General features: G+C 39.3%; 1 protein-coding gene across 5 annotated transcripts in view; it reads left to right on the top strand.

Moving 5' to 3' along the window:
* Positions 1 to 2,003: 2,003 nt before the first annotated feature.
* Positions 2,004 to 10,281, top strand: part of slc30a7 (solute carrier family 30 member 7) — an 11,726-nt gene continuing 3,448 nt past the window's right edge. The window contains exons 1-9 of one of the 5 annotated variants that reach the window (XM_005734265.2): positions 2,004 to 2,171; positions 2,449 to 2,550; positions 4,080 to 4,193; positions 4,279 to 4,366; positions 5,667 to 5,796; positions 6,561 to 6,686; positions 6,732 to 6,779; positions 7,275 to 7,325; positions 8,636 to 8,771. In XM_005734265.2, the coding sequence (XP_005734322.1) occupies positions 2,092 to 2,171; positions 2,449 to 2,550; positions 4,080 to 4,193; positions 4,279 to 4,366; positions 5,667 to 5,796; positions 6,561 to 6,686; positions 6,732 to 6,779; positions 7,275 to 7,325; positions 8,636 to 8,771 (875 nt within the window). In that variant the 5' untranslated portion in view covers positions 2,004 to 2,091. Of the gene's footprint in view, positions 2,172 to 2,448; positions 2,551 to 4,079; positions 4,194 to 4,278; positions 4,367 to 5,666; positions 5,797 to 6,560; positions 6,780 to 7,274; positions 7,326 to 8,635; positions 8,772 to 10,281 lie in introns of those variants that run through there. The other 4 variants (XM_005734264.2, XM_005734266.2, XM_005734263.2 and 1 more) reach the window with 4 other exon arrangements.

Consider the following 10,281-nt stretch of genomic DNA (forward strand, 5'->3'; position numbering starts at 1 on the left):
CCAGCAGCAACTTGCCTCTCATTCTGGTCTCTCTTTAGTTTACAGTCAGGCCAGAGGTTAACCTACAATGCGCATGCACAAACCAACAGAAGATAGCTGCTGGCCCTTCAGCTTGGCCAGCTCCAGTCAGTGTCAACTATAGTTGGACACAACCTCAGAGACAGAGACGACTACGCTTTTCAGTGAAATGAAATATGCACAATAGTGGCAACAATAGCTAACTGCAAGCACAAGATGGCAGTAATGTAAAGGCTGGATTCAAATATTCATTGAAAGGCTAGGAGCTTTATGACAGTGCAGTGCTGCCCTCTCTTCCCTTTAGCTGTTAGTGATCTGTTTGCAGCCTCACTTCTTCTCCTGTTGTTGGGTGTGTGTGGCCTCAGGCCTTTAGTATTCTGGGTTGCTGCACATGCTCATATTCTTCTTTTCCTTTTTCTTTATTTTCTTTATTTTTAAGCGCTGTATGTTTTTCTATTTTTTGTTTCCTTACAGGTGCAGGTTAAAGACCGATTGGGTTTTTCCACTTGTGATCTGTCCTCTTATTCTTATCTTTTCATGTATTGTCTCTCTTTTCACTCTTCTTCCTGCCCGTCAACTCTGGCTTCGTCATATTACATAGTTGTAAATAGTAGGAAATGAATACATAAAAGAAAAGAAAATCACAAACAATAGGATCCTATAAACTTATCTTGGAAAAGCAAATATGTTTGACACAACAGTGTATTCAGATGATGAATCTGATTGCAAGAGCTGCCAGACATGACAGTTATTTAAAAAGAAAACATAAAATCCATACGTGATGTCTGCCTTGTCTAATAATCAACACACACGTGTATACACAGACTGAACATCTGTGATTTTGAACACAGACATGTGAAAACACAAATATTTTTGATTAATTGATTTAATTCCTATTCATGCCTCACTGAATTCTAAAGGAAAATCATCACAGCTTCAAGTATGTGAGGTGCCATTCACAGTTTAAAATACTGTGAGTTTACACATACTGGTGTGTAACAGGAAGGACTGGTTGGTTGTAAAGATATTACCTTCCAGGTAATTTCTTGATTCTTGATTTGAATTTTCATTCATCCTAAAGATGGATGAAAAAAGTTGTGTATTAATTTTTCAATAAGTTAATTTTAGATAAACAGCAGTAACATCTCTGTTTTAGCGTAAAAATCACCAGGGATTTGAGGCCATAGATTTTTGGAAGGAAGAAAATTTAAATTCTCATCTATAAAATGTTACAAAGGTAATTATTTTACTGCTTCAGTATTGGTCAGTAGTGTGGATATGTGGAGATGGGAGTGGTACAGCTAACCCTGAGCCAAAGGTTTGATCTGTTAGATAAGTAATTTAGTATACATATGTACAAAAGTCTGCCTGCACCAAATACATGCTAAAACAACTCAAACACATTATTTTCTGTTAGAAATGAAACTAAATAATAATAGGAAAGTTAAGCAATTTCTTTCGTATGGACTCCGCTATGAGTTTAATTTCCACTTTTCTTTTTTGAAATCCAGACTTCCAGTACGCGTGCACCTGGACCAAAATAAGAAAGGGGGAAGCGGGGTCAGACCCTGGCTGTATGCTATTCTTTGTTGCCAAACCCTTAGAATCACTTTTCTCCACTTTATAGCGCCCCTGCTCACTACTCACCTGCTCACACATTAACTGCTCTATACTATCCATTGTCTCCCACTCGTTTTAGCCAAACTATATATCACCAAATTTGTTTATTTTTAGCAACAGGCAACAAAGCAATAACAGAAATCCCATTGTGATTGTTGTGATCTCTCCAAAACTGCAGTGTAGTTGATTTATTATTATTATTATTATTATTATTATTATTATTATTATTATTATTATTATTACTATTCATAATGATAATAATTATAATAGTACTCTTCATCTTCATCTTCATCTTCATCATCATCATCATCATTTCAATATTACTTATGGCAGGCGAGCACAAACTGTGACAGCAATGACGCCTTATTGTGAAATCTCACAAACCGGAAATTGAGTTAGCATTCCGTAGCTAAACTATCAAGTGAGTGTGTGTGTGTGTCTCCAGTTGTGAAAATGTTACCATTATCTATTAAAGACGACGAGTATAAGCCGACCAAGTATAACCTGCTGCTGAAACTCTCCGGATGGTTCAGGTAATCTTCGCACTGCTAATAGCGGCTAAAAGGGAGCCATCTAATGATAAGCTGCTAGCCTATTGCTGGCCGGCTAGCCTAAACGAATCTGTGCCACTGTTAGCTTCCTCTGCATTAAATGTTTTTTATAAGATTGTCAGCCTTCAGGGTTTGTGATTGAACGACAGTTATACGTATATATAGTTTCTAGGAGTTGATGACAGGGATTTGTCTGCGGTCTGTGGCTCATGCTATGATCTGTGCTGCTGGTTTTCATACTGTTGTGTGCTTTTTGTAGGTCTATCCTCGCCGATAAAACTTCCAGAAATCTGTTCTTCTTCCTATGTCTCAACCTGTCCTTCGCCTTTGTGGAGTTAACGTATGGTATCTGGAGTAACAGGTAGGCTAACATAGCGTTAGCATCAGCAGTGTACGTGTGTGTGTAATCTGCTGTTTTCAGGATGTGCCACGTATGTGTTCTTGTTAGCATGGAGGAAGCCAGAGTGTGTTAGTGTCGGACGTCTTTAACCTGAAAGCAGAAGTTGCCATTAGCCAGCAGATACACAACCCACACTACACAAACTTTCCAAATCTTCCCAATATTTCTAAAAGTGCATCCTGAAAAATACCCCCAAAATTCATTATTATTATTATAATTATTATTATTATTATTATCATCATCTTTGTTGTTGTTATTACTGTTAACAGAAGAAGACAAGGGGAATAAATATTTGTCTGTCTATACCTAAGAATGATTCGTTTTGACTATTTCAGGATTTACAAAGAGAAAATACTGTGACCTGATGGAAAATGAACAATATTAAGTAGTAATAGAGTGAAAAAGTAAGGGATTAAATCATCAGTCAGCCTTTCCAAACTCAAAATATTCCAGCGCTGAAGCACAGCTGCATGGGAAAGGCTCAGATGGTTTGGACATGTGCAGGGAACAGAGCTCCCCGTTCTTGCAAAGAATATTTCCGCATGTCTTAAATATTTTTTTTAAGTGGAGCTATTCTGCTCATTTCCAGCTCCATTTTATTGATTCTTGAATTTAACAAAAGCCACATTTCAAAATAGTCCTGTTTGACTTACATTGGGACTTCATCCATTGTCTGAAAAAAGCTGCTTCATTCCTCCTGCTGCTCTCCCTTTAAACTTTTGATTGGCAAAAAGAAGTTTTGAGCAGCATGTGGGTGGATCTGTGCTCACAGCCAAACCTGTGTGCCAGAAATGACCATATTAGGGGGTATCCACTAGAGGTGGGAATCACCATACATCCCTCGATACGATATTATCACAATACTTAACGTACGATACGATATTATTGCAATTTTTAAAAAATATTTTGCGATATTCAGATTCTACACATAAAGGTAAACTTTATCAATATTCATTTTATCTAATATCAAAGTCTCACATCAGGGCTTTATGGTCAAATAGCTACTAAGAAACCACTACTAAGGAAACGTAACAAGGAGAAGAGATCTCAGCCTCTCTGTGAACTCCTTCAAGACTGTTGGAAAACCATTTCAGGTGACAACCTCATGAAACTCATCGAGGGAATGCCAAGAGTGTGCAAAGCCGTAATCAAAGAAAACTGTGGCTATTTTGAATCTAAAATGTAAAACATGTTTAGAGTTATTTCACATTTTCTTTGTTTGCTACATAATTCCAAATGTGTTCATTCATAGTTTTGATGTCTTCAGTGAGAATCTACAATTTAAAAGTCATGAAAATAAACAAAAACAATTAAAGGAGAAGGTTTGTCCAAACTTTTGACTGGTAGTGTATCTGTGACAGAAAAAAGAGGAAAAGGGTGATGGGTGTCGTAACCATTTAAAAACGTCGTTTTATCTGCGGCAGCATTAAAATCTTTTCAGATGCTCCTGTTCCTTAATGAATCTCTTTACATGTTTGTCATGTGTTCAGTTTAGGTCTGATCTCAGATTCTTTCCACATGTTTTTTGACTGCACTGCCCTGCTGGCAGGTCTGGCAGCCTCCGTCATCTCCAGGTGGAGATCCAACGATAGCTTCTCCTACGGGTGAGAACATCCACTCTGAGCTCTGTTCTGGTCTCTCACTGACAGTCAGTGTGTTTAATCCGTCTGTGTCCTGTCTGTGTCTCAGCTATGTGAGAGCAGAGGTTCTGGCAGGCTTTGTCAATGGGCTCTTCCTCATCTTCACTGCTTTCTTCATTTTCTCGGAAGGAGTTGAGGTAACACATTTGCCACTTTACCTAAGTTTAACCATCACATCTACAAGGTGTGTCTGCTTATTATGCAGTGCCTGTTATAGCATTACAAGTAGGCCAACATAATGGATTAAAAGAACTGGTTCTTGTGGTTCTTCTTTTGTTTTTCTGTACTCGAGCACTCAAAATGCTTTATACAACATGCCTCATTCACCCATTGACACAAATGCTTTTTTCTACACCTAAGTGCTTTGTATCTAACATTCACACTACATTGAATGCATCAGAGAGCAACTTGGGATCAGTCTACTGATATGAAAATCATAAAGCTTTAACATCAGCATCAATAGTTTCACGCAGATGGAAGCCTATAAGGAGAAAGCCTTCGATTTGATGAGATTGTTTGATTGGTTGCTGTGAGAACCAGTCGAACAATCTTTCTTTGACTCTGAGTCAAATCTTTTCTGGATTAGGTTTATTCACTGTAAACGAGGTTAAATAATGGCTTAAATGACATTGACCAGCTATGGCTGCGACATCTGCACACCCTGATTCATTACTGTCAGAGAGGTACTACTTCAGTCTAGAAATAATTCTTATGTGCAGTTTATTAGCACCCATGTAAGGAAAAAAGAATTTCCTGTCATTGTCCATAAAAACTGATCAAATCAATGAAATAACAAAATTTCACTACACGGTTTTTCATATTACACACATAATGGCAGGAATGATGATGGAGCTTAGTTAACCTGAAGTAAAGTCGCATCCGTCAGTCTTCAGCAGAAGAAATCTTTTTATCAGATGAGCCAAATAATATATTCAGTACCAGTACTCAAGAACAGTTATCCTCTACCCATTTCTACTAAAAGGACCATAGTCCAAAGACATGCAATTAGTTGGGTTAGTTTAATTGGTGATTCTAAATTGCCAGGGTGTACCCTTCGTCTCACTCTGTGGCAGCTGAGATGGGGCTTCATCCCCCTGTGATGCTGAATTGGATAAGTGGAAGAGAATAGATGGATTTATTATAACAACAACAACCAATCGGACAGCACAGTCAGACTTGCCTTTTGTTGAGTATATAACAAGAGTATATACAGTAGATCACCCAGTTGATTAAACAAGGTAAGAACAATGAGTCCCTTGTGTAGGTTTTTGCATCTGATCATGTGTGCTGTATCAGTTCTCCTAATACTGCAAAAGTTGGGGTAGAAACAAATCATTTTTACTCTTGTAGTTACATAACCTTAAGCTTTAACAGGGCATGCTGAAATTGAGTGAAAATACGCCTGCCAGCATGTGACCATCTGTCTCTGTTTGTCAGAGAGCTCTAGAGCCTCCAGATGTTCACCATGAGCGGCTGCTTCCTGTCTCTGTAGCCGGTCTGCTGGTGAACCTGGTCGGGATCTTTGCATTCCAGCATGGAGGACATGGGCACTCACATGGAGAAGGAGGTAATACACCTGAAGGATTGAGCCTAGAGTGTCTCTGCCGCTCTTGAAGTGCTTCGAGTCGATTCCGCAGTTTGGATCCAGTGAAAATGATGTTGTTTTCAGCATTCATAGCTGTGCGGGCTGCACTGATGCCAGTGTGTAGTTACATTTCTAGAGCGCAGATACGACATGGGGTGTTAGAAAGGTTTGCGGTTACGCTGTACCTTCACCAGCCATTTTCCACAGAAAGTTTTAGTCATACCTCAGCCAAATTAGAATATGGCATCTTCAGTGTCAACTACCCAGCATTATATCCTACATTTTTCATGGATTCCTGGGCTTTACACATAAAAGCCTCATTGTAATGGAGTTGGGAATAAATAAATGACATTATTGAAGTGGAACCCTCATAGCTTCTTTTGTTCAATCAAGTAGAGCCTGTACAGATCAGGCATCTGAGTGCAACTATACAACATGTAACCACATGTCTCATTTTTACATTATTGTTGCAACTCTCTAAAATGTGTTCTGCAGACCCAAACACTAAAGCAGGTCTCTAAAACTTTGATATTGTAAACCTGGTAGATGTTCGAAGCTTTTCATAGGGACTCTGCAACTCTGTAGACCCTCTGTAAATCAAGTGAACTAAACTCAGGCTCAGTTAAACGTTGCTGCATGCCACTAGAACATTGATACATCTGTGCAGAACCTCACAGGTCGACTGCAGCCTTGTACAACTTCACTGCAGATCTTTGCTTGTCTGACGTCTCCTTCTCCATCCTCAGACCACGGACACAGTCACTCTCTGTTTAATGGTAGCACAAGTCACGGTCACAGTCATGGAGGACATCACCACCACGACAAACATGCAGATTGCCACAGTCATGGAGGACATCACCACCACGACAAACATGCAGATTGCCACAGTCATGGAGGACATCACCACCACGACAAACACGCAGATTGGCACAGTCATGGAGGACACGAGGAACCACACTATAATGGTGAGAGTCTGACAAAGGAAAATGCTGCATGAGAATGCCACAAACACAATTTAGACACTTCTAGCCCTTTTCCCTTAGTACCTACTTAGATTGGCTTGGCTCAGTTCAACTCAGCTAATTTTCTATTACAATTGAGGACCACCTCGTGAGGGTCATTATAGCAATGTGGCCGCACGTCCCGTGATGTCATTTTTATACAACATGAACATGATTGTTGGTTTGATCTCTGGCTGCCTCGGCCTGCATGCCAAAGGTGCTCCCAGTGTCGTCATCAGTGTGTGAATGTTAGAAAGCTTTCTATCTAGCACAGGCATGGTATGTGAATTTGTGAATACGGTATATTGTAAAAAAATGTTTGAATGCTCATGTAGATTTAATAAACTGCCATCAGAATCTCACGGTTTTTCATTTAGTAGTAAAACAAACCTGCGTGGTACAGACTTCCTCCAACCTCACTTGTTGCGTTTTTTTATTTATTTATTTTTTGCTTTTTAGACGAACTGCAACACCTGCCGGGAAAAGGCTCCAGCAAACAGATCCTGCAGGGTGAGAAATGAACACACACACACACAGTGCTACACTAAACTACTGGGGTGGAGGGGCATTCCCAAAGTGCTCCCAAAGCGCTGTGTCTTCTGAGCATGCAGTACATAGCATCCTCATCATCTTAGCATTTGGTACCCTGTACATTTGTCCTCTGATCCCCGAGAAAATTATGTGGTCACATGTGCTCCAAGACAGTAAGAACACTAATACATATAATAGCAATAGTACCAATATTAAATAATACAATATATTATAGAATATCTCTAATAAATTAAAATGGCTCTAATATATAACTATCACAGTATGTTACACAAAGTTGAAATTATGGTGCCCCCTTTCATACCGACTTTATTTTCTCTGTAGAGGATGTGATAGGAAGTGTGTGCTATTGCAGTGTTTATTTGTACTTTAGATGTAGGAATTGTACAGCAAGAGGATCACAAGCAGGAATGATTTCCTGTGTCGTTTAGTGGTGCATTTTGGGTAATCTCAGTTTCTTACCGAACGTGCTCCTCTGACTGGCCAGCATGTCATAAAGGGGGTGGGAGATATTGTCCAGCATTGTCCTTATCTTGGACAACATCCACCTCGCCGACACCATCTTAAGAGAGCCCACCTCCACCCCACAACACTACTGGTCTTGTGGATCGGTTTGTTGAGTCCGTTGGCATCTGCAAGTGTCAGCCTGCTGCCCCAGCATGCAACAGAATAGAGGATGGCACTGGTCACAGCACAATTCTGGAAACTGCTTAGCATTGTCCGACAGATGTTAAGACCTCAGCCGCCTCAGAAAAGACTGCTCTGGCCCTTCTTGTGGAAATAAATAGTGATCAGGACTTAAACCAGAGTGCTTTCAAACTTTTGCACTGCTCCTTTTATTTAAGTAAAGAGCTAAAGTACCTCCTCCTCCTGAGCAGTCACATTTGTGAAAGTAATTCTGTCAGATTTAACAGTGGTGCACAGTAACTACAGTTATTACTAGCTAGCTCTGAAGGAGTATAATTATAAATTTCCTCCAGTGTAAGTCTTTGAGAACTTAACGCTACATGTTAGATTCCATCACTGTACATGCAGCAGTTTGTTCTATTTTTTATTTAGCTTAATTTCGTAACTATACTTACAGTTGGATTTGTAGTATTTTAGAAGAATTAAATTTATGCCAACCATTTAGAATTATTAGTTTCTGCACTTATTTTTTAACCTATTTTAGTATCTTTTTCATTGTCTTACATAAACTAGTCTGAACATGTTGTATTCTGATGACTATGTATCAAAACTGTATCGATGTGTGTTGTATCTTTGTGTTCCAGGAGTCCTGTTGCATATTATTGCAGACACTTTGGGCAGTGTCGGTGTGATCATCTCCGCTCTGCTGATGCAGAAATATGATCTAATGATTGCCGATCCCATCTGCTCCATGCTGATCGCCATCCTCATTGGAGTCAGGTGATACTTCCTTATCACTTCTTACTGTTTAATGTCTGATTTAGCCTTGGCCAGGGAATTTACGTAGAGCTATGATGTAACCTACAGAAATGGCTGCCGTCGTTGCTGCCATTTCTGCGTGTGCTAGTGCATATGGGTTAAGTATGTGCTGGTGTTTTACACATGCTGCCAGCTGATAGAAACAAATAAAATGCTGGTCTTTTTTCAACTTCTATGTGCATGCCCCTCACGTCATTGTGGTCAGCGATTTGCTGACATATGTGAGTCCTTATATTGATGCTATTATTATTATTTCTTATACTGAAGTGATGATTTTTTTGTGTTACTGAGAATACAAAAACTGTGGCCTAGACTTAACGCTACAGCAGAAATTGCCAGTAATTCCTAAAGTGATTTGATCAGCCAGTATTGGTCTGGACAGTAATACTGTGCCTTTTTTTTTTTACTCTGGTATTTTATATTCAGTTTCATTTACATAGTGTCACAACAGTTGCCTCAAAGTGCTTTATATTGCAAGTTAAAGACCCTACAGTAGTAGAGGGAAAACCAGAACAATCAGATGACAGTGAGAAGGATAAGCTCCCTTTTAACAGGAAAGACCTCTGGCAGAAATGGACTCAGGGAGAGGCAGCGACCTGCTGCGACCACTTGGGGACAGTAACAGGGCAAAATACGCACAGTAGAAGACACCCGAATACATGTGTGTACATGCCCATGATCGGATGATTTAGTGCACAGTGCAGTGAAATAAACATTTTAATTCTAGTTAATTATTTTATCACGGAGTTTTCTCTCAGTGCTGCTGTTGATTTCTAAGATGATGGCTGCACATTTAAGCTGTGAAACTTACTGTCCCAGTATCATCCCAGTAGTATCCCAGCCTGATAAATTAGATGTGAAAATTCCCTCAGTTTGATGCATATCAAAGTGAAATTAATTTTGAACAATTTAATTTGATTAACTTGATGTGTGTCCTGTGTTTCAGCAGATTAGAATCACATATAACAACATTTATACATTTTCAAATTCACCAAATGAATAAACAGACCTTCCTTTAACAGTGCGGCACACAGTTTGAGCTTCACCCAACGGTTTTAGAAAGGAACAGCTTAAGAAGCTGCACATATAAAACATATTCCCCTAGCAGAGAATCTATAATAAGCTTAAAACCTGCCGTAAATAAAAGAAACAGTGAAAATGTGGCACTCCCAGCTGATTTTTAAACTAAAACTCTGAACACAACCTGCTCCTGACAATTTCAGTTTAGATCCTTTGCTGCAGACTCAGAGCTGTTTTGAGATTAAATATCAAACAAATATCAAACAAAAGCTTTATTCTACGTGCAAATTTGATGTGGGGTCAGGAAGCACAGTGTAGGTGTTCCGTTTTAAGATCAGTACATGGACTGTAAAGTTTATTTGTCAAGAAATTCATGAAGTCATTGCTAGTCAACGTTAAGGGACTGGCTGACTCAACAGAGCTCTGACTTTTTGTCAGCCTGACTTCAGTG

This window comes from Pundamilia nyererei, unplaced genomic scaffold, assembly GCF_000239375.1.
Source record: "Pundamilia nyererei isolate P.nyererei 1_Seehausen unplaced genomic scaffold, PunNye1.0 scaffold00057, whole genome shotgun sequence".
NCBI classification, from domain to species: domain Eukaryota; kingdom Metazoa; phylum Chordata; class Actinopteri; order Cichliformes; family Cichlidae; genus Pundamilia; species Pundamilia nyererei.